The sequence below is a fragment of the Rattus norvegicus genome, chromosome 19, assembly GCF_021556685.1.
Source record: "Rattus norvegicus strain SHRSP/BbbUtx chromosome 19, alternate assembly SHRSP_T2T, whole genome shotgun sequence".
Taxonomy (NCBI): Eukaryota; Metazoa; Chordata; class Mammalia; order Rodentia; family Muridae; genus Rattus; species Rattus norvegicus.
This window is the reverse complement of record NC_141552.1, coordinates 25,828,139-25,852,432: the sequence shown is the minus strand read 5'-3', so window position 1 is coordinate 25,852,432 and position 24,294 is coordinate 25,828,139. Positions and strand designations below refer to the sequence as shown.

The 24,294-nt window shown below is 41.1% G+C and overlaps 1 protein-coding gene across 6 annotated transcripts in view; it reads right to left on the bottom strand.

Annotated features, from left to right (window-relative positions):
- Iqcml1 (IQ motif containing M like 1) overlaps nucleotides 1-24,294 on the bottom strand; it is a gene marked incomplete in the record, with an annotated part of 220,276 nt that overhangs the window by 71,752 nt on the left and 124,230 nt on the right. For all 6 annotated transcript variants that reach the window (NR_197271.1, NM_001432086.1, NM_001432087.1 and 3 more), the window contains 1 exon segment: nucleotides 133-277. Coding sequence is in view for 5 of the 6 variants with exons in the window: in NM_001432086.1 (NP_001419015.1) it covers nucleotides 133-277 (145 nt within the window).

Here is a 24,294-nt window from a genome sequence, read left to right as displayed (position 1 = left end):
CACTTTATGATGCAAATGGAAATATAAAAAACACAATCTCCCTTCCATTGCTAGGAGTAGATAGAGGTCTTTTCAATAAGTAAAAATGGGTTCTAAACCTAGCAGCAAGCCAGAAGGGACTGCAATACTTACATTTTTTTCTGTCCATCCATTCTTCTAGCTCTCCAAAGTATATAATCTGTCTTGTTCTCCAAAGACCAAGACGGTGTCTAACACGGTGGATTAAGCTCCGATACATTTTTATAACTGCTTTCAAATTCGGCCCATGATACAAAGCCTAGGAAGAGTAAAAACATACCATTATATATATATTATATATATATATTATATCATATATTTCTGTTATTTATAACCAGAGTAAACAACTTAGGTAAAAGCCAGTCTTAAAAATCTGCACAGAAATATGCACCCCGCTGTGTATTGCCCTCGGAGCACAAACAGCCACTCCCATCACCAGACTGGACAGTTTCTTTGTTATTTTGACACAAGCTAGATTCATTTAAGAGGAAACCCCAATTGAGAAAATGCAACCATTACATTGGCCGTAGAGCACTGGGACATTTTCTTTTTAAAAAAAATTGATTATTTTACATTTGAAATATTATCCCCCTTCCCTGTTTCCCCTCCTGAAAACCCCCTAACCAATGCCCCTCCCCTGTGCTTCTACGAGGGTGCTTCCTGACTCACCCACCTGCTTCAGCATTACCAATCAAGCATTCCCCTACACTGGGGCATCGAGCCTCCATCGAGCCATCGGATCAAAGGCCCCCACTCCCATTAATACAAGATAAGGCACTCCTCTGCTACATATGCAGCTGGAATCATGGGTCCCTCTATGTGTACTCTTTGGTTGGTGGTTTAGTCCCTGGGAGCTCTGGAAGGTCTAGTTGGTTGATATTGTTGTTCTTCCTATGGGGTTTCAATCCCCTCTAGCTCCTTCTGTCCTCCTAATTCCTTCATTGGGGTCCCAGTGCTCAGTCTGATGGCTGGCTGTGAGCATCTGCCTCTGTATTGGTCATGCTCTGGCAGAGCCTCTCAGGGGACAGCTATATCAGGCTCCTGTCAGCATGTACCTCTTAGCATCAGCAATAGTGTCTGGGTTTGGTGTCAGTGGATGGAATGGATCCCTAGGTGGGGCAGTCTCTGGATGCCCTTTCCTTCATTCTCTGCTCTACTCTTTGTCCCTGCATTTCCTTTAGAAAGGAGCAATTCTACATTAATATTTCTGCTAGTGGGATTGCAAACTGGTACAACCACTCTGGACACCAATCTGGCAGTTCCTCAGAAAATGAGACATAGCACTACCTAGGTACACAGTTATACCTCTCCTGGGCATACACCCAAAAGATACTCCAACATATAACAAGGACGCATGCTCTACTATGTTCAAAGCAGCCTTATTTATAATAGCAAAAAGCTGGAAACTACTTAGCCATTAAAAACAATGACTTCATGAAACTTGCAGGCAAATGGATGCAACTTGAAAATATCATCCTGAGTGAGGGAACCCAGTCACAAAAGATCACACATGGTGTGCACTCACCAATAAATGAACATTAGGGGAAAAGCTCAGAATGCCTACAATATAACTCACAGACCATAGAAAGCTCAAGAAAAAAAAGAAGACCAAGGAGTAGATGCTTCAGTCCTCCTTAGAAAGGGGAACAAAATAATCATGGGCAGTAGAGGGAGGGAGGGATCTGGGAGGGAAAGAGGACAGAGAGAGAAAAGGGAGGCAGGATCAGGTATGGGAGGAGATAGGAGAGATGTACAGAGGGTCCGGAAATTGAATGGAGGTTTATAGTATTGGGGAATGGGGAACTGGGCATAACCGCTAGAAAGTCCCAGATGCCAGGAAAGCGAGAGGCTTCCAGGACCCAGTGAGGATGACATTAGCCAAGACCCAACAAAGGGAAGAGAGAGCATGTAGAGTCTACATCCAGAGGTTAGGCACAGCCCCTGGTTGAGGGATGGGGCCAACCACCCATCTCAAAAATATTAACCCAGAACTGTACCTGGGACATTTTCTTAATTAACTATTTATGCAGGACAGCCCAGCCTACTAGGAGTACAACCACCTCTGGTCAAGTAATCCTGAGTCTTATGACCAAACAAGCTGAACAAGCCATCGAGGCAAAGGCTGTATGCATTACTCCAGGGCTTCTGCTTCAGTTCCTGACAAATCCCTTCCCTGCCTTCCTTCCTGATAGACCGAGACCATGCTATGCAAACAAAACGATATAAGCAACGCAAGTTGCCTTTGATCCTGGTATTATATCAAATCGAATAAAAACAAACTAGGACACCTTTCCTGCTGTAACAGACTGTAGCCTTGTGAACTGCGAGCCAAAGTAGACCGTTCCGCTTTACATCGCTTTTTGTCACGTATTCGGCAATACTGAAAAAAGTAACTAATACAGAATATATGAGAAAATGCTAATTAAATTCTCTAACGCTATGATACAAAAGTTAACATAAATTATTGATTAAAATATTCCAATTCATATTAACATAATGGACAAGTCTATGCTAGCTCCCTGGATGCTTCAGTCTGTCTTTTGTTTGATTCTATCATGTCACTGGTCACTGGCATGATGACACTGAGAGGGATGTGGTTTCTCTATTAGCAAGAGCAGCCCCTTCCCTGTTTACTACCCATGTATCCTTTTGCAGCCAGCAAGTACAGGCTCTGTTTGCTTGTTTATCATGCTCTGGGCAGCTCAGGACTTTTTCAGAGAACTTCGAAGGCTGGTATGTTTTCTTAACCCTGTCTCTCTCTCAGTGAACGCTTTTGTGTTGCTTTTATTCAGCTCTTGGAAAGTGATGTGCTAGCCCCTGTGAGGAAATATCTAGCTGGTCTGCTGATCTAACCCTGTGTAAACACTGACATATGGCAATATCCAAGAGAGTCTTTATTCCGAAACCTCATAAAGTAAGGAGGAACACATACTTAAATGACTAAATCCATGAAATAAAATTTAAAATAATGAAGTGAAATAAAATAAAACATTCTAAATATCCACCTTATGTTTATATACATAAGCATACATGTAAATATGCAAGCGACAAAGGCAGGAAACACCAGTTGTGATTCTGATATCAATTTTTTCAGCCAATAAAACGTTACTGACACTCTTAGCCATGCCAAGATGAGGAAGACGCTGTCCCTTTCCTTGATTTGGTATCTACTTCATAATTTTTTATTAAGTTATTATCCTGGTAGAATATAATTCTTTAAGAATAGGAATCTTAGATGTCCATTAAATGGACTTACAAGACCCAGAACTTTCATATGACTTATTTAGAAACTAATGCATGTTTTTTGAATAACTAAATAGAAGTGTATAATCGCACAGTAGGATCAGGGGAATTTCTTTTGCCCTAAACATTCTAAAGTAGTCTCTCAGCCAACAGTGCTGTTTCTGTGTCCTGCTCACTCCCATAAATTTTACAATTGGTGGTAATTGGAGTCATGGTAATAGACATCATTGTTCTAAGAAGGTATATACAGTACAGAAAGAATCCTGTAAAAGAAAGTTTGAGATGGATCCAAGTCAAAGGCAAATAGATCTATACCATAAATATGAAAACAGCAGCAAGAGATATAAGAAAATTAGAACATCCTTGATCATCTAAACTCAAAGAAAGAGGTTAGGCTAGGTCAGCAGACTGCAACATTTCTAGGAATAACTGTGGCAAAGGTTTTGGCTTTGTTTCTGATAAATTCATAGAGTATTCTGAAGACCACGTTCTTTTTCAAAGTGAAAGTTTTTTAAATATATATTTTAATTAGCATATAATTATATAAGTTCTCCCCACTGTCAGGTGCCTTCATTCCAACCCATTCCATGCCTCCTCACTTCCTCTCAAACTGATAGTGTCTTCTTTAATATCGTTATATACACATATAGCCAGCAGAGTAGTTTTGCTGCTTATGTGTATATGATTTCAAAGCTGACTATTTTGAAACAGTTATGTACATTAGGTGGCATGGGGACAGCTTCCAGAGTGAGAGTTTTTCAGATAAGGGACAACAGGGCAGCTGTTTGATAAAGAAGCTAGGAACAGTGACTTGACTGAAGCAAGGGAACCATGCTAAGTGGGGGAAACACTTTATTAGAGACAAGGGAAGAAGAATTAGCAAAATAAGTAACTTTTGTGGAGAGGTACTTTGAAAGGAATTTAAGATCAAAGAATATTTCATCCTCTCCTACAGGCCAGGTTCCCTTCCGAGCGCTAGATCCACACTCCCAATGGATATCTAGTTACCTCAAAGATTTCTAACAGGCATTTCAAACTCAGTGTTGAAATCTGTATTCTACTTCATTTTTTTTTGCCTCCCTACTCTTTTACCTGAAAAATCTCAAAACGTCTGAGCTGCTCACACATCCACCCAGAGCAGAATGATGGTACTCTATTGACTACTCCCTCACCATTGTCTTCAGCCAGTCAACCCCAAGTCCTATCCATTGACGTTTCTCCATGCCTCAAGCCATCCTCACCATGCACCAGGCTACTAAAAGAGCACAGTAAACCATCTTCCTCTCTTTTGTCACTCTCTGCCCCTAACACATCATTCAGAATAGCCCAGTCACTAATCTAAGAGCCCCCTTAGAAAGCCTCTTATCTTTGGCTTCCTCCAATTCCACTGCCCTAACAAGACTCCACGTGTCCCAAAAGTGTTCCGTGTCACCCAAGGACATTGGTACTGTCTTTCCTTTTGCCTCTATTGACTTTACAACCGTCTGACAAAACAGAACTCTCTACATTGCAGTATATCAGCATTGACCAACCCCTACACAGACATAGCAATGTGGGTTAAGTGACTGGCCTTGTTAATTAAGTATTCATAATTAAGTTTCATAGAGTACCTAAGATTTTTAAAAGTCATTTGTACTTTTAACTGGGATGCATGCTATATGAAATCATGTAGCAGGAAATTGAACTCAGTATCCGGTAACTAGGAACACTGTTAGGCTGCTGTGATTCTCTTTCACATTAAAAGTATTGAATAAAATAGGTTATATTGTTAAGTAAATGTTCCACAGGTGACTAGGAACGAAACATTTATAAAGCAAACCTATTTTACATGAAATTAGCACGGAATCCCTGAGTAGGTTAAGCAGACTTTGCTGTTGCTATAGATTTTGACACATACAATGAGATACAATTAATACTTTATCAAATTTTCAAAGGATTTTACGAGTTTCAAAATATTAAAGACCTTTGACCCATGTGTTATCCATTGCTATAGTAACTTTAAAACTTGGAATTTCAAAGATTTTAAATAGTTTCTTAACCTAATCCTAAAATTCTGACTAATCTCATATAAGAATTAAAATTATCTAAGTTATAAAAACTATTGATATTAAGTAAGATTTTACATTGAGAAATATTGTTTTTGCCTTGTTTCTGTTTTTAGGATTATTATACTGTAATCAAATACTAACAAACAGATTTTTTTTAAAGAAAAGAACTATTTGAATTCTTTAGAAATTATGCTGGTCAAAATCTCCATGATCTTATTAATGACTGGTAAGATAATTGAACACTGCTTCATTATTTTCAAATATGCACAAACTGAGAGGATGTCAAAAGCAAGAGTGAAAAACCAAACCATCACTGTAGTAAACAGTGTCTACAGCGATGAGTTGGAAGTCTCCCAGTAGAGGGATAGTCACAGTGCTGGCAATTATTCTATGATTTGCTGTGCAGCCCCTGGAGCAGAACTTATCTCAAGATTCCCCAGTAGCAACCTTTCATGTAAGCATGGTCTTGGAAACATCATTTATTGTGCTATAAGCCTGTCCCTCTAGCATTTTGTCAGGAGGGAAACAACTTTAGTCAAATCAACAAAGCAACCATCGGGTTCACTAAATGCCATGCCAGTGATAGAATAAGCACAGAAAATCAATATCAAAGATCATAACAAAATTTATAACCAAATAAAAGTCTACAATCTTCCTGCTATTGGCTCTATCCCCTAAAGTACTCCCCACTGTTTTCCTCTCACACTCTACTGCCTCAGAGAAAGTCAATGGTCTCCATACCAGTCTCTCCATTAAGCTTCCTCTTAGTTACGATGTTGCTAAACTTTCTAGATTCAATTTTGCTCGAGGTTATGAATGACTACTATTCACTCTGACAGCAGGAAATAATACAATTAAATTACGTAAGATTCAAAAACCACACAAAGGCTGGTTGCTGCCGCTGCAGAGAGCCCGTGGGCAGCACCCCACGAGCGAACTTGAGCCCCGGGACCACAGGTAAGACCAACTTTTCTGCTGCAAGAAAGCTGCCTGGTGAGCTTGGGACACACGGAAGCAGAATTCCTGTAGAACCGGGCACGTTCTGTGTTTACCGGAAGTCCCACACCCGCGGATCCCGGCCCGTAGCAGCTCTCTGCCCCCAGACCCTGTGAGAGAGAGACCCAACCGCCTGGTCAGGTGGGCACTCCTGAGGCTGCAGAGCAGAAGAGACCACCAACACTGCCCACCCCTGCCCACATCCCTGGCCCAAGAGGAAACTGTATAAGGCTTCTGGGCTCCCGTGGGGGAGGGCCCAGGAGCGGCAGGAACCCTGTGCCTGAGACATCACCAGAACCAGAAGGAAACAGACAGGATAAACAGTTCTCTGCACCCAAATCCCGTGGGAGGGAGAGCTGAACCTTCAGAGAGGCAGACAAGCCTGGGAAACCAGAAGAGACTGCTTTCTGCACACACATCTCGGACGCCAGAGGAAAAAGCCAAAGACCATCTGGAACCCTGGTGCACTGAAGCTCCCAGAAACGGCGGCACAGGTATTCCTGGTTGCTGCCGCTGCAGAGAGCCCGTGGGTAGCACCCCAGGAGCGAACTTGATCCTTGGGACCACAGGTAAGACCAACTTTTCTGCTGCAAGAAAGCTGCCTAGTGAACTCAAGACACAGGCCCACAGGAACAGCTGAAGACCTGTAGAGAGGAAAAACCACACGCCGGAAAGCAGAACACTCTGTCCCCATAACTGACTGAAAGAGAGGAAAACAGGTCTACAGCACTCCTGACACAGAGACTTATAGGACAGTCTAGCCACTGTCAGAAATAGCAGAACAAAGTAACACTAGAGATAATCTGATGGCGAGAGGCAAGCGCAGGAACCCAAGCAACAGAAACCAAGACTACATGGCACCATCGGAGCCCAATTCTCCCATCAAAACAAACATGGAATATCCAAACACACCAGAAAAGCAAGATCTAGTTCCAAAATCATTTTTGATCATGATGCTGGAGGACTTCAAGAAAGACGTGAAGAACTCCCTTAGAGAACAAGTAGAAGCCTACAGAGAGGAATCGCAAAAATGCCTGAAAGAATCGCAAAAATCCCTGAAAGAATTCCAGGAAAACATAAATAAACAAGTAGAAGCCCATAGAGAGGAGACACAAAAATCCCTCAAAGAATTCCAGGAAAACACAATCAAACAGTTGAAGGAATTAAAAATGGAAATAGAAGCAATCAAGAAAGAACACATGGAAACAACCATGGATATAGAAAACCAAAAGAAGAGACAAGGAGCTGTAGATACAAGCTTCACCAACAGAATACAAGAGATGGAAGAGAGAATCTCGGGAGCAGAAGATTCCATAGAAATCATCGACTCAACTGTCAAAGATAATGTAAAGGAGAAAAAGCTACTGGTCCAAAACATACAGGAAATCCAGGACTCAATGAGAAGATCAAACCCAAGGATAATAGGTATAGAAGAGAGTGAAGACTCCCAGCTCAAAGGACCAGTAAATATCTTCAACAAAATCATAGAAGAAAACTTCCCTAACCTAAAAAAAGAGATACCCATAGACATACAAGAAGCCTACAGAACTCCAAATAGATTGGACCAGAAAAGAAACACCTCCCGTCACATAATTGTCAAAACACCAAACGCACAAAATAAAGAAAGAATATTAAAAGCGGTAAGGGAAAAAGGTCAAGTAACATATAAAGGGAGACCTATCAGAATCACACCAGACTTCTCGCCAGAAACTATGAAGGCCAGAAGATCCTGGACTGATGTCATACAGACCCTAAGAGAACACAAATGCCAGCCCAGGTTACTGTATCCAGCAAAACTCTCAATTAACATTGATGGAGAAACCAAGATATTCCATGACAAAACCAAATTTACACAATATCTTTCCACAAATCCAGAACTACAAAGGATAATAAATAGTAAAGCCCAACATAAGGAGGCAAGCTATACCCTAGAAGAAGCAAGAAACTAATCGTCTTGGCAACAAAACAAAGAGAATGAAAGCACACAAACATAACATCACATCCAAATATGAATATAACGGGAAGCAATAATCACTATTCCTTAATATCTCTCAATATCAATGGCCTCAACTCCCCAATAAAAAGACATAGATTAACAAACTGGACACGCAACGAGGACCCTGCATTCTGATGCCTACAGGAAACACACCTCAGAGACAAAGACAGACACTACCTCAGAGTGAAAGGCTGGAAAACAACTTTCCAAGCAAATGGTCAGAAGAAGCAAGCTGGAGTAGCCATTCTAATATCAAATAAAATCAATTTCCAACTAAAAGTCATCAAAAAAGATAAGGAAGGACACTTCATATTCATCAAAGGAAAAATCCACCAAGATGAACTCTCAATCCTAAATATCTATGCCCCAAATACAAGGGCACCTACATACGTAAAAGAAACCTTACTAAAGCTCAAAACACACATTGCACCTCACACAATAATAGTGGGAGATTTCAACACCCCACTCTCATCAATGGACAGATCATGGAAACAGAAATTAAACAGTGATGTCGACAGACTAAGAGAAGTCATGAGCCAAATGGACTTAACGGATATTTATAGAACATTCTATCCTAAAGCAAAAGGATATACCTTCTTCTCAGCTCCTCATGGTACTTTCTCCAAAATTGACCATATAATTGGTCAAAAAACGGGCCTCAACAGGTACAGAAAGATAGAAATAATCCCATGCGTGCTATCGGACCACCACGGCCTAAAACTGGTCTTCAATAACAATAAGGGAAGAATGCCCACATATACGTGGAAATTGAACAATGCTCTACTCAATGATAACCTGGTCAAGGAAGAAATAAAGAAAGAAATTAAAAACTTTTTAGAATTTAATGAAAATGAAGATACAACATACCCAAACTTATGGGACACAATGAAAGCTGTGCTAAGAGGAAAACTCATAGCGCTGAGTGCCTGCAGAAAGAAACAGGAAAGAGCATATGTCAGCAGATTGACAGCACACCTAAAAGCTCTAGAACAAAAAGACGCAAATACACCCAGGAGGAGTAGAAGGCAGGAAATAATCAAACTCAGAGCTGAAATCAACCAAGTAGAAACAAAAAGGACCATAGAAAGAATCAACAGAACCAAAAGTTGGTTCTTTGAGAAAATCAACAAGATAGAGAAACCCTTAGCCAGACTAACGAGAGGACACAGAAAGTGCGTCCAAATTAACAAAATCAGAAATGAAAAGGGAGACATAACTACAGATTCAGAGGAAATTCAAAAAATCATCAGATCTTACTATAAAAGCCTATATTCAACAAAACTTGAAAATCTTCAGGAAATGGACAATTTCCTAGACAGATACCAGGTATCGAAGTTAAATCAGGAACAGATAAACCAGTTAAACAACCCCATAACTCCTAAGGAAATAGAAGCAGTCATTAAAGGTCTCCCAACCAAAAAGAGCCCAGGTCCAGACGGGTTTAGTGCAGAATTCTATCAAAACTTCATAGAAGACCTCATACCAATATTATCCAAACTATTCCACAAAATTGAAACAGATGGAGCCCTACCGAATTCCTTCTACGAAGCCACAATTACTCTTATACCTAAACCACACAAAGACACAACAAAGAAAGAGAACTTCAGACCAATTTCCCTTATGAATATCGACGCAAAAATACTCAATAAAATTCTGGCAAACCGAATTCAAGAGCACATCAAAACAATCATCCTCCATGATCAAGTAGGCTTCATCCCAGGCATGCAGGGATGGTTTAATATACGGAAAACCATCAACGTGATCCATCATATAAACAAACTGAAAGAACAGAACCACATGATCATTTCATTAGATGCTGAGAAAGCATTTGACAAAATTCAACACCCCTTCATGATAAAAGTCCTGGAAAGAATAGGAATTCAAGGCCCATACCGAAACATAGTAAAAGCCATATACAGCAAACCAGTTGCTAACATTAAACTAAATGGAGAGAAACTTGAAGCAATCCCACTAAAATCAGGGACTAGACAAGGCTGCCCACTCTCTCCCTACTTATTCAATATAGTTCTTGAAGTTCTAGCCAGAGCAATCAGACAACAAAAGGAGATCAAGGGGATACAGATCGGAAAAGAAGAGGTCAAAATATCACTATTTGCAGATGACATGATAGTATATTTAAGTGATCCCAAAAGTTCCACCAGTGAACTACTAAAGCTGATAAACAACTTCAGCAACGTGGCTGGGTATAAAATTAACTCAAATAAATCAGTTGCCTTCCTCTATACAAAAGAGAAACAAGCCGAGAGAGAAATTAGGGAAACGACACCCTTCATAATAGACCCAAATAATATAAAGTACCTCGGTGTGACTTTAACCAAGCAAGTAAAAGATCTGTACAATAAGAACTTCAAGACACTGAGGAAAGAAATTGAAGAAGACCTCAGAAGATGGAAAGATCTCCCATGCTCATGGATTGGCAGGATTAATATAGTAAAAATGGCCATTTTACCAAAAGCAATCTACAGATTCAATGCAATCCCCATCAAAATACCAATCCAATTCTTCAAAGAGTTAGACAGAACAATTTGCAAATTCATCTGGAATAACAAAAAACCCAGAATAGCTAAAGCTATCCTCAACAATAAAAGGACTTCAGGGGGAATCACTATCCCTGAACTCAAGCAGTATTACAGAGCAATAGTGATAAAAACTGCATGGTATTGGTACAGAGACAGACAGGTAGACCAATGGAATAGAATTGAAGACCCAGAAATGAACCCACACACCTATGGTCACTTGATTTTTGACAAAGGAGCCAAAACCATCCAATGGAAAAAAGATAGCATTTTCAGCAAATGGTGCTGGTTCAACTGGAGGGCAACATGTAGAAGAATGCAGATCGATCCATGCTTATCACCCTGTACAAAGCTTAAGTCCAAGTGGATCAAGGACCTCCACATCAAACCAGACACACTCAAACTAATAGAAGAAAAACTAGGGAAGCATCTGGAACACATGGGCACTGGAAAAAATTTCCTGAACAAAACACCAATGGCTTATGCTCTAAGATCAAGAATCGACAAATGGGATCTCATAAAACTGCAAAGCTTCTGTAAGGCAAAGGACACTGTGGTTAGGACAAAACGGCAACCAACAGATTGGGAAAAGATCTTTACCAATCCTACAACAGATAGAGGCCTTATATCCAAAATATACAAAGAACTCAAGAAGTTAGACCGCAGGGAAACAAATAACCCTATTAAAAAATGGGGTTCAGAGCTAAACAAAGAATTCACAGCTGAGGAATGCCGAATGGCTGAGAAACACCTAAAGAAATGTTCAACATCTTTAGTCATAAGGGAAATGCAAATCAAAACAACCCTGAGATTTCACCTCACACCAGTGAGAATGGCTAAGATCAAAAACTCAGGTGACAGCAGATGCTGGCGAGGATGTGGAGAAAGAGGAACACTCCTCCATTGTTGGTGGGATTGCAGACTGGTAAAACCATTCTGGAAATCAGTCTGGAGGTTCCTCAGAAAATTGGACATTGAACTGCCTGAGGATCCAGCTATACCTCTCTTGGGCATATACCCAAAAGATGCCTCAACATATAAAAGAGACACGTGCTCCACTATGTTCATCGCAGCCTTATTTATAATAGCCAGAAAATGGAAAGAACCCAGATGCCCTTCAACAGAGGAATGGATACAGAAAATGTGGTACATCTACACAATGGAATATTACTCAGCTATCAAAAACAACGAGTTTTTGAAATTCGTAGGCAAATGGTTGGAACTGGAAAATATCATCCTGAGTGAGCTAACCCAATCACAGAAAGACATACATGGTATGCACTCATTGATAAGTGGCTATTAGCCCAAATGCTTGAATTACCCTAGATCCCTCGAACAAACGAAACTCAAGACCGATGATCAAAATGTGAATGCTTCACTCCTTCTTTAAATGAGGAAAAAGAATACCCTTGGCAGGGAAGGGAGAGGCAAAGATTAAAACAGAGACAGAAGGAACACCCATTCAGAGCCTGCCCCACATGTGGCCCATACATATACAGCCACCCAATTAGACAAGATGGATGAAGCAAAGAAGTGCAGACCGACAGGAGCCGGATGTAGATCGCTCCTGAGAAACACAGCCAGAATACAGCAAATACAGAGGCGAATGCCAGCAGCAAACCACTGAACTGAGAATAGGTCCCCCGTTGAAGGAATCAGAGAAAGAACTGGAAGAGCTTGAAGGGGCTCAAGACCCCATATGTACAACAATGCCAAGCAACCAGAGCTTCCAGGGACTAAGCCACTACCTAAAGACTATACATGGACTGACCCTGGACTCTGATCCCATAGGTAGCAATGAATATCCTAGTAAGAGCACCAGTGGAAGGGGAAGCCCTGGGTCCTGCTAAGACTGAACCCCCAGTGAACTAGAGTGGTGGGGGGATGGCGGCAATGGGGGGAGGGTTGGGAGGGGAACACCCATAAGGAAGTGGAGGGGGGAGGGGGATGTTTGCCCGGAAACCGGGAAAGGGAATAACACTTGAAATGTATATAAGAAATACTCAAAAAAAAAAAAAAACACACAAAGAACGTTGAAGCTCTGCCTCATTAGGAAGCATGCCAAACTTATAAATAATGTTTCATTGAATCAACTTATTTATTTCATAGCTACCTTTTGAGTAAAGAGAAAGACCATAGGTTAAACACTGTTTTCTATATTTTAAAATAGTAGCAAACAAGACAGGGGTTGTAATCCCCAAATAAAGAATTTAAATACATAGATAATGAGCAAGAAAAATAGCAGATAATAAGTCATGGTTGAAATGCTAAAGACTGTATATTATATGTCAAGGGAGTATGTGCTGATATGAATACAAAAATCAATCTAGAAGCTCTCAATTAAATCAAAAAAATTGTACTTCCTGTATTAATTAGTTGTTTTTTGGCTGTGATCAAATAACTGACAAAAGCAAACTGTGGAATGAAGGCCTTGCTGTTGTTGTTGTTGTTAGTAGTAGTAGTAGTGGTAGTGGTAGTAGTGGTAGTAGTAGTAGTCATAGTAGTAGTGGTGGTGGTGATGGTGGTGGTAGTAGTAGTAGTGGTGGTGGTGGTGGTAGTAGTAGTAGTCATAGTAGTAGTGGTGGTAGTAATAGTAGTGGTAGTAGTAGTAGTGGTAGTGGTAGTGGTAGTGGTAGTGGTAGTGGTGGTAGTAGTAGTCATAGTAGTAGTAGTGGTGGTGGTAGTGGTGGTGGTAGTAGTAATAGTGGTGGTGGTGGTGGTAGTAGTAGTACTAGTAGTGGTGGTGGTGGTGGTAGTAGTAGTAATAGTGGTGGTGGTGGTGGTAGTAGTGGTGGTGGTGGTGGTAGTAGTGGTGGTGGTGGTGGTGGTAGTAGTGGTAGTAGTAGTCATAGTAGTAGTGGTGGTGGTGGTGGTAGTAGTAGTAGTGGTAGTAGTAATAGTGGTGGTGGTGGTGGTAGTAGTAGTAGTGGTAGTAGTAGTAGTGGTGGTGGTGGTGGTAGTAGTAGTGGTGGTGGTGGTGGTAGTAGTAGTAGTAGTGGTGGTGGTAGTGGTGGTGGTGGTAGTGGTGGTGGTGGTAGTGGTGGTGGTAGTAGTAGTAGTATTAGTAGTAGTGGTAGTAGTCATAGTAGTGGTAGTAGTAGTAGTAGTAGTGGTAGTAGTGGTAGTAGTAGTAGTAGTATTTTTAAACTTCATTTCCAGGAGGAGGCTGATCACAATCTGTCTATAGTCATGAGCAGGGAGAGATGAATGCTAGTGCTCAGCTGGGTTTCTCCTTTTTATTCAGTCTAGGACTCAGCAGCCCATGAAATGGTAAAACCTACATACAGGGTGGCTTTTCTCACCTCATTACCAGAAATTTGCTTCTGTGGAAAATGTACGTCCTGTCAATTTGACAATATTAAGCTTTGCATGCCCAGTGGCACTCTATACCACAAGGTATAGATGATCACGATGTAGATAACTAGATAGAAAAATGAAAGGGTCCGCTCTGCACTATGGACCAGGGATGGGGAGGGTTAGTTGCCTGGACGACTTGAAGTTAGAAGAAGAAGAAGAAAGAAGAAGAAAGAAGAAGAAGAAAGAAGAAGAAAAGAAGAAGAAGAAGAAGAAGAAGAAGAAGAAGAAGAAGAAGAAGAAGAAGAAGAAGAAGAAGAAGAAGAAGAAGAAGGAAGAAGAAGAAGAAGAAGAGGAGGAGGAGGAGGAGGAGGAGGAGGAGGAGGAGGAGGAGGAGGAGGAGGAGGAGGAGGAGGAGGAGGAGGAATAAAGTTTTCTTGGCTAATATTAAAAGAAGTCAAAGCCGGCCCAGGAACGGCAGGACCCCTGCCAGAGACACCGCCGGACCCTGAAGGAAACAGACCGGATAAACAGTTCTCTGCACCCAAATCCCGTGGGAGGGAGAGCTAAACCTTCAGAGAGGCAGACAAGCCTGGGAAACCAGAAGAGACTGCTCCCTGCACACACATCTCGGACGCCAGAGGAAAAAGCCAAAGACCATCTGGAACCCTGGTGCACTGAAGCTCCCGGAAGGGGCGGCACAGGTCTTCCTGGTTGCTGCCGCTGCAGAGAGCCCCTGGGCAGCACCCCACGAGCGAACCTGAGCCTCGGGACCACAGGTAAGACCAAATTTTCTGCTGCAAGAAAGCTGCCTAGTGAACTCAAGACATAGGCCCACAGGAACAGCTGAAGACCTGTAGAGAGGAAAAACTACACGCCCGAAAGCAGAACACTCTGTCCCCATAACTGACTGAAAGAAAACAGGAAAACAGGTCTGAAGCACTCCTGACACACAGGCATATAGGACAGTCTAGCCACTGTCAGAAATAGCAGAACAAAGTAACACTAGAGATAATCTGATGGCGAGAGGCAAGCGCAGGAACCCAAGCAACAGAAACCAAGACTACATGCCATCATCGGAGCCCAATTCTCCCACCAAAACAAACATGGAATATCCAAACACACCAGAAAAGCAAGATCTAGTTTCAAAATCATATTTGATCATGATGCTGGAGGACTTCAAGAAAGACATGAACACACTTAGGGAAGCACAGAAAAACATTAATAAACAAGTAAAAGCGTACAGAGAGGAATCGCAAAAATCCCTGAAAGAATTCCAGGAAAACACAATCAAACAGTTGAAGGAATTAAAAATGGAAATAGAAGCAATCAAGAAAGAACACATGGAAACAACCCTGGATATAGAAAACCAAAAGAAGAGACAAGGAGCTGTAGATACAAACTTCACCAACAGAATACAAGAGATGGAAGAGAGAATCTCAGGAGCAGAAGATTCCATAGAAATCATTGACTCAACTGTCAAAGATAATGTAAAGCGGAAAAAGCTACTGGTCCAAAACATACAGGAAATCCAGGACTCAATGAGAAGATCAAACCTAAGGATAATAGGTATAGAAGAGAGTGAAGACTCCCAGCTCAAAGGACCAGTAAATATCTTCAACAAAATCATAGAAGAAAACTTCCCTAACCTAAAAAAAGAGATACCCATAGACATACAAGAAGCCTACAGAACTCCAAATAGATTGGACCAGAAAAGAAACACCTCCCGTCACATAATTGTCAAAACACCAAACGCACAAAATAAAGAAAGAATATTAAAAGCGGTAAGGGAAAAAGGTCAAGTAACATATAAAGGGAGACCTATCAGAATCACACCAGACTTCTCGCCAGAAACTATGAAGGCCAGAAGATCCTGGACTGATGTCATACAGACCCTAAGAGAACACAAATGCCAGCCCAGGTTACTGTATCCAGCAAAACTCTCAATTAACATTGATGGAGAAACCAAGATATTCCATGACAAAACCAAATTTACACAATATCTTTCTACAAACCCAGCACTACAAAGGATAATAAATGGTAAAGCCCAACATAAGGAGGCAAGCTATACCCTAGAAGAAGCAAGAAACTAATCGTCTTGGCAACAAAACAAAGAGAATGAAAGCACACAAACATAACCTCACATCCAAATATGAATATAACGGGAAGCAATAATCACTATTCCTTAATATCTCTCAATATCAATGGCCTCAACTCCCCAATAAAAAGACATAGATTAACAAACTGGTCACGCAACGAGGACCCTGCATTCTGATGCCTACAGGAAACACACCTCAGAGACAAAGACAGACACTACCTCAGAGTGAAAGGCTGGAAAACAACTTTCCAAGCAAATGGTCAGAAGAAGCAAGCTGGAGTAGCCATTCTAATATCAAATAAAATCAATTTCCAACTAAAAGTCATCAAAAAAGATAAGGAAGGACACTTCATATTCATCAAAGGAAAAATCCACCAAGATGAACTCTCAATCCTAAATATCTATGCCCCAAATACAAGGGCACCTACATACGTAAAAGAAACCTTACTAAAGCTCAAAACACACATTGCACCTCACACAATAATAGTGGGAGATTTCAACACCCCACTCTCATCAATGGACAGAAAATGGAAACAGAAATTAAACAGTGATGTAGACAGACTAAGAGAAGTCATGAGCCAAATGGACTTAACGGATATTTATAGAACATTCTATCCTAAAGCAAAAGGATATACCTTCTTCTCAGCTCCTCATGGTACTTTCTCCAAAATTGACCATATAATTGGTCAAAAAACGGGCCTCAACAGGTACAGAAAGATAGAAATAATCCCATGCGTGCTATCGGACCACCACGGCCTAAAACTGGTCTTCAATAACAATAAGGGAAGAATGCCCACATATACGTGGAAATTGAACAATGCTCTACTCAATGATAACCTGGTCAAGGAAGAAATAAAGAAAGAAATTAAAAACTTTTTAGAATTTAATGAAAATGAAGATACAACATACCCAAACTTATGGGACACAATGAAAGCTGTGCTAAGAGGAAAACTCATAGCGCTGAGTGCCTGCAGAAAGAAACAAGAAAGAGCATATGTCAGCAGCTTGACAGCACACCTAAAAGCTCTAGAACAAAAAGAAGCAAATACACCCAGGAGGAGTAGAAGGCAGGAAATAATCAAACTCAGAGCTGAAATCAACCAAGTAGAAACAAAAAGGACCATAGAAAGAATCAACAGAACTAAAAGTTGGTTCTTTGAGAAAATCAACAAGATAGATAAACCCTTAGCCAGACTAACGAGAGGACACAGAGAGTGTGTCCAAATTAACAAAGTCAGAAATGAAAAGGGAGACATAACTACAGATTCAGAGGAAATTCAAAAAATCATCAGATCTTACTATAAAAACCTATATTCAACAAAACTTGAAAATCTTCAGGAAATGGACAATTTCCTAGACAGATACCAGGTATCGAAGTTAAATCAGGAACAGATAAACCAGTTAAACAACCCCATAACTCCTAAGGAAATAGAAGCAGTCATTAAAGGTCTCCCAACCAAAAAGAGCCCAGGTCCCGACGGGTTTAGTGCAGAATTCTATCAAACCTTCATAGAAGACCTCATACCAATATTATCCAAACTATTCCACAAAATTGAAACAGATGGAGCCCTACCGAATTCCTTCTACGAAGCCACAATTACTCTTATACCTAAACCACACAAAGACACAACAAAGATAGAGAACTTCAGACCAATTTCCCTTATGAATATCGACGCAAAAATACTCAATAAAATTCTGGCAAACCGAATTCAAGAGCACATCAAAACAATCATCCACCATGATCAAGTAGGCTTCATCCCAGGCATGCAGGGATGGTTTAATATACGGAAAACCATCAACGTGATCCATTATATAAACAAACTGAAAGAACAGAACCACATGATCATTTCATTAGATGCTGAGAAAGCATTTGACAAAATTCAACACTCCTTCATGATAAAAGTCCTGGAAAGAATAGGAATTCAAGGCCCATACCTAAACATAGTAAAAGCCATATACAGCAAACCAGTTGCTAACATTAAACTAAATGGAGAGAAACTTGAAGCAATCCCACTAAAATCAGGGACTAGACAAGGCTGCCCACTCTCTCCCTACTTATTCAATATAGTTCTTGAAGTTCTAGCCAGAGCAATCAGACAACAAAAGGAGATCAAAGGGATACAGATCGGAAAAGAAGAGGTCAAAATATCACTATTTGCAGATGACATGATAGTATATTTAAGTGATCCCAAAAGTTCCGCCAGAGAACTACTAAAGCTGATAAACAACTTCAGCAAAGTGGCTGGGTATAAAATTAACTCAAATAAATCAGTTGCCTTCCTCTATCCAAAAGAGAAACAAGCCGAGAGAGAAATTAGGGAAACGACACCCTTCATAATAGACCCAAATAATATAAAGTACCTCGGTGTGACTTTAACCAAGCAAGTAAAAGATCTGTACAATAAGAACTTCAAGACACTGAGGAAAGAAATTGAAGAAGACCTCAGAAGATGGAAAGATCTCCCATGCTCATGGATTGGCAGGATTAATATAGTAAAAATGGCCATTTTACCAAAAGCAATCTACAGATTCAATGCAATCCCCATCAAAATACCAATCCAATTCTTCAAAGAGTTAGACAGAACAATTTGCAAATTCATCTGGAATAACAAAAAACCCAGGATAGCTAAAGCTATCCTCAACAATAAAAGGACTTCAGGGGGAATCACTATCCCTGAACTCAAGCAGTATTACAGAGCAATAGTGATAAAAACTGCATGGTATTGGTACAGAGACAGACAGATAGACCAATGGAATAGAATTGAAGACCCAGAAATGAACCCACACACCTATGGTCACTTGATTTTTGACAAAGGAGCCAAAACCATCCAATGGAAAAAAGATAGCATTTTCAGCAAATGGTGCTGGTTCAACTGGAGGTCAACATGTAGAAGAATGCAGATCGATCCATGCTTATCACCCTGTACAAAGCTTAAGTCTAAGTGGATCAAGGACCTCCACATCAAACCAGACACACTCAAACTAATAGAAGAAAAACTAGGGAAGCATCTGGAACACATGGGCACTGGAAAAAATTTCCTGAACAAAACACCAACGGCTTATGCTCTAAGATCAAGAATCGACAAATGGGATCTCATAAAACTGCAAAGCTTCTGTAAGGCAAAGGACACTGTGGTTAGGACAAAACGGCAACCAACAGATTGGGAAAAGATCTTTACCAATCCTACAACAGATAGAGGTCTTATATCCAAAATATACAAAGAATTCAAGAAGTTAGACCGCAGGGAAACAAATAACCCTATTAAAAAATGGGGTTCAGAGCTAAACAAAGAATTCACAGCTGAGGAATGCCGAATGGCTGAGAAACACCTAAAGAAATGTTCAACATCTTTAGTCATAAGGGAAATGCAAATCAAAACAACCCTGAGATTTCACCTCACACCAGTGCGAATGGCTAAGATCAAAAACTCAGGCGACAGCAGATGCTGGCGAGGATGTGGAGAAAGAGGAACACTCCTCCATTGTTGGTGGGATTGCAGACTGGTAAAACCATTCTGGAAATCAGTCTGGAGGTTCCTCAGAAAATTGGACATTGAACTGCCTGAGGATCCAGCTATACCTCTCTTGGGCATATACCCAAAAGATGCCTCAACATATAAAAGAGACACGTGCTCCACTATGTTCATCGCAGCCTTATTTATAATAGCCAGAAAATGGAAAGAACCCAGACGCCCTTCAACAGAGGAATGGATACAGAAAATGTGGTACATCTACACAATGGAATATTACTCAGCTATCAAAAACAACGAGTTTATGAAATTCGTAGGCAAATGGTTGGAACTGGAAAATATCATCCTGAGTGAGCTAACCCAATCACAGAAAGACATACATGGTATGCACTCATTGATAAGTGGCTATTAGCCCAAATGCTTGAATTACCCTAGATCCCTAGAACAAACGAAACTCAAGACGGATGATCAAAATGTGAATGCTTCACTCCTTCTTTAAATGAGGAAAAAGTATACCCTTGGCAGGGAAGGGAGAGGCAAAGATTAAAACAGAGACTGAAGGAACACCCATTCAGAGCCTGCCCCACATGTGGCCCATACATATACAGCCACCCAATTAGACAAGATGGATGAAGCAAAGAAGTGCAGACCGACAGGAGCCGGATGTAGATCGCTCCTGAGAGACACAGCCAGAATACAGCAAATATAGAGGCGAATGCCAGCAGCAAACCACTGATCTGAGAATAGGTCCCCTATTGAAGGAATCAGTGAAAGAACTGGAAGAGCTTGAAGGGGCTCGAGACCCGAAAAGTACAACAATGCCAAGCAACCAGAGCTTCCAGGGACTAAGCCACTACCTAAAGACTATACATGGACTGACCCTGGACTCTGACCCCATGGGTAGCAATGAATATCCTAGTAAGAGCGCCAGTGGAAGGGGAAGCCCTGGGTCCTGCTAAGACTGAACCCCCAGTGAACTAGTCTATGGGGGGAGGGCGGCAATGGGGGGAGGGTTGGGAGGGGAACACCCATAAGGAAGTGGAGGGGGGAGGGGGATGTTTGCCCGGAAACCGGGAAAGGGAATAACACTCGAAATGTATATAAGAAATACTCAAGTTAATAAAAAAAAAAAAAAAAGAAGTCAAAGCCACAGAACAACAGTGTACAATCAAAATTTGGAATTTATTAATTCCTAAAGAGTATGTAAAGAAGTACCATGTGACAATCTTTACAGACACCAGAGACTGGAGGTCCTATGTCCAAGTCAGTAAGTTCACAGTTCATGGCCTATCCAATGTAAGGCAGCATAAGACTATGAGAAATAGGGAAATGTGTCAAGTATAAAACATGGCAGATATTACAGAGGTCTGAATGAAAATAAGCGCAAAATCAAAGAAACCAACGAGAAACCTACTGTAATTCTTCACGTGAAAGCAGATGTAAATAAAATCTAAAGGAAAGGGCAGAGAAGAAGAGAATATAGAGAAAGATGTGAAACTCAAAGCAATTGGGTATGGCAACAAAAATGTCAAAATGCAGACACTTCTAAGCTGTGCCTGCACAGTGGATGTACTGCATATGCAATGCAGGAGCAGAGGTACCTGGGAAAGTAAGAAAATGAGTTCATTTTGGGTCACGTGAATTGTGACCTAAGGAAACGTCGAGTAATCAGTGCAGTAGCTGGGCCTGGGCTACAGAAACGTCTATGACGTAGCTTTACTGGATTAGGAAAGACTCCTGCCGGAAGTAGTTCAAGTAGGCAATAGGCTACCTAGAACTGACTATCAGGCTATCAGCTGTTTGACTCGACTTTGAGCAGTTGATTTTACTTACTGGAGCCTGTATTTCTTCAAGTATAAAATATACAGCGGCTACCTATATTAGTGATTAGAATTAGTGATGAATTCAGTATAAAGAGTTTATTTTTAATAAGACAGATTTCACATCAGAATGATCGAAGCAATGGATACACTTGCACTTACAAACAAGTAGATAGCTGTGTTCTTACAAATAAGTATTCTGGGGACCTAACAGGAAGGTCCCTCCAATGAGCTACTCTGAAAGAAAAATGTGTGCACATCTTTATAGTTTGCCAAGCTTTAATTCTCAAAGTGAGGATATTTCTCATGCCCTCATAGTTTTACCAGGACACATCCATTTGGCATTCTTTTGTATTTGGGCAGCCAAAAGGAATACTTGTGGTTTATTATGAAACCCAACATTGCTGTTTCTAAAATCTGCCAAGATAGATGTAGAAGGAAGAGTTACACACAGTTATTTCCAAAGGAAATGTTTAATGCACTTTGAGAGTACCCAGGAGCTTGGGAAGCAGAAAGCTTCTAATTATTCTAGCTAGAGAGTAAATCACAAGAAAAAAAAAAAAAAACAAACCAAAAAGACAGTTTCCTCTAGTCCCAGAATTGCTGAACTTTGGATAAAGATAGTACTTTGCTAAGTGACCAAATTCTCAGAAGGCAAAACTATTACCAGACTAAATTAAATTACTCATTTGGTTTTCTCAATCAAAATGTATAGATTTTTGTAGAGATAGAACATTTTTAGACAAATTACATAAATATTTCCAATAAAACTATTTGAATTCTATAATTAAGAATACATAAAAACTGAAGCGGCAGGTTCCCTGTGGTCCAGACACCACCTGCACCCAACAGCTCCCTGCACCCAAATCCCGTGGGAGGGAGAGCTAAACCTTCAGAGGGGCAGACACGCCTGGGAAGCCAGAGGAGACTACACTCTGCTCACATTTCTGACTCCAGAGGAAAACACCTAATGCCATCTGGGACCTGGGTGCATGGGGGCCCCCGGGAAAAGGCGGCACAGACCTTCCTGGTTGCTGCCCTCACGGAGAGCTCAAAAGCAGCCCCCCAGGAGCAACTTCAGCCATGGGACCACAGGTAAGACCAACTTTTCTGCTCTAAGCGACCCGCCTGGTGGACTCAGGACACAGGCCCACAGGAACAGCTGAAGACCAGTAGACAGGAAAGACTACCCGCCAGAAAGCAGAACACTCTGTTCCCATAACTGGCTGAAGGAAAACAGGAAATCAGGTCTACAGCACTCCTGACACACAGGCCTATAGGACGGTCTAGCCACTGTCAGAAATAGCAGAACAAGGTTACACCAGAGACAACCTGATGGCGAGAGGCAAGCGCAGGAACCCAAGCAAGAGAAACCAAGACTGCATGGCATCATTGGAGCCCAATTCTTCCACCAAAGCAAACACTGAATATCCAAACACACCAGAAAAGCAAGATCTAGATTTAAAATCACATTTGATCATGATGATGGAGGACTGCAAGAAAGACATAAAGAACTCCTGTAGAGAAACACAGGAAAACAGTAATAAACAAGTAGAAGCCTATAGAGAGGAATTACAAAAATCCCTGAAAGAATTCCAGGAAAACACAATCAAACAGTTGAAGGAATTAAAAATGGAAATAGAAGTAATAAAGAAAGCACAAAGGGAGAAAGAGACAAGGAGCCATAGATACAAGCATCACCAACAGAATGCAAGAGATAGAAGAGAGAATCTCAGGAGCAGAAGATTCCATAGAAATCATCGACACAACTGTCAAAGATAATGTAAAAAGGAAAAAGCTACTGGTCCAAAACATACAGGAAATCCTGGACTCAATGAGAAGATCAAACCTAAGGATAATAGGTATAGAAGAGAGTGAAGACTCCCAGCTTTAAAACAATGACTTTATGAAATTCGTAGGCAAATGGTTGGAACTGGAAAATATCATCCTGAGTGAGGTAACCCAATCACAGAAAAACACACATGGTATGCACTCATTGATAAGTGGATATTAGCCCAAATGCTTGAATTACCCTAGATGCCTAGAACAAACGAAACTCAAGACGGATGATCAAAATGTGAATGCTTCACTCCTTCTTTAAAAGAGGAACAAGAATACCCTTGGCAGGGAAGAGAGAGGCAAAGATTAAAACAGAGACAGAAGGAACACCAATTCAGAGCCTGCCCCACATGTGGCCCATACATATACAGCCACCCAATTAGACAAGATGGATGAAGCAAAGAAGTGCAGGCCAACAGGAACCGGATGTAGATCTCTCCTGAGAGACACAGCCAGAATACAGCAAATACAGAGGCGAATGCCAGCAGCAAACCACTGAACTGAGAACGGGACCCCCGTTGAAGGAATCAGAGAAAGAACTGGAAGAGCTTGAAGGAGCTCGAGACCCCATATGAACAACAATGCCAAGTAACCAGAGCTTCCAGGGACTAAGCCACTACCTAAAGACTATACATGGACTGACCCTGGGCTCCAACCTCATAGGTAGCAATGAATAGCCTAGTAAGGGCACCAGTGGAAGGGGAAGCCCTTGGTCCTGCCAAGACTGAACCCCCAGTGAATGTGATTGTTGGGGGGAGGGCGGTAATGGGGGGAGGATGGGGAGGAGAACACCCATAAAGAAGGGGAGGGAGAGGTTAGGGAGATGTTGGCCCGGAAACTGGGAAAGGTAATAACAATCGAAATGTAAATAAGAAATACCCAAGTTAATAAAGATGAAAAAAAAAAGAATACATAAGAAGCAAGATGGTAGCGCT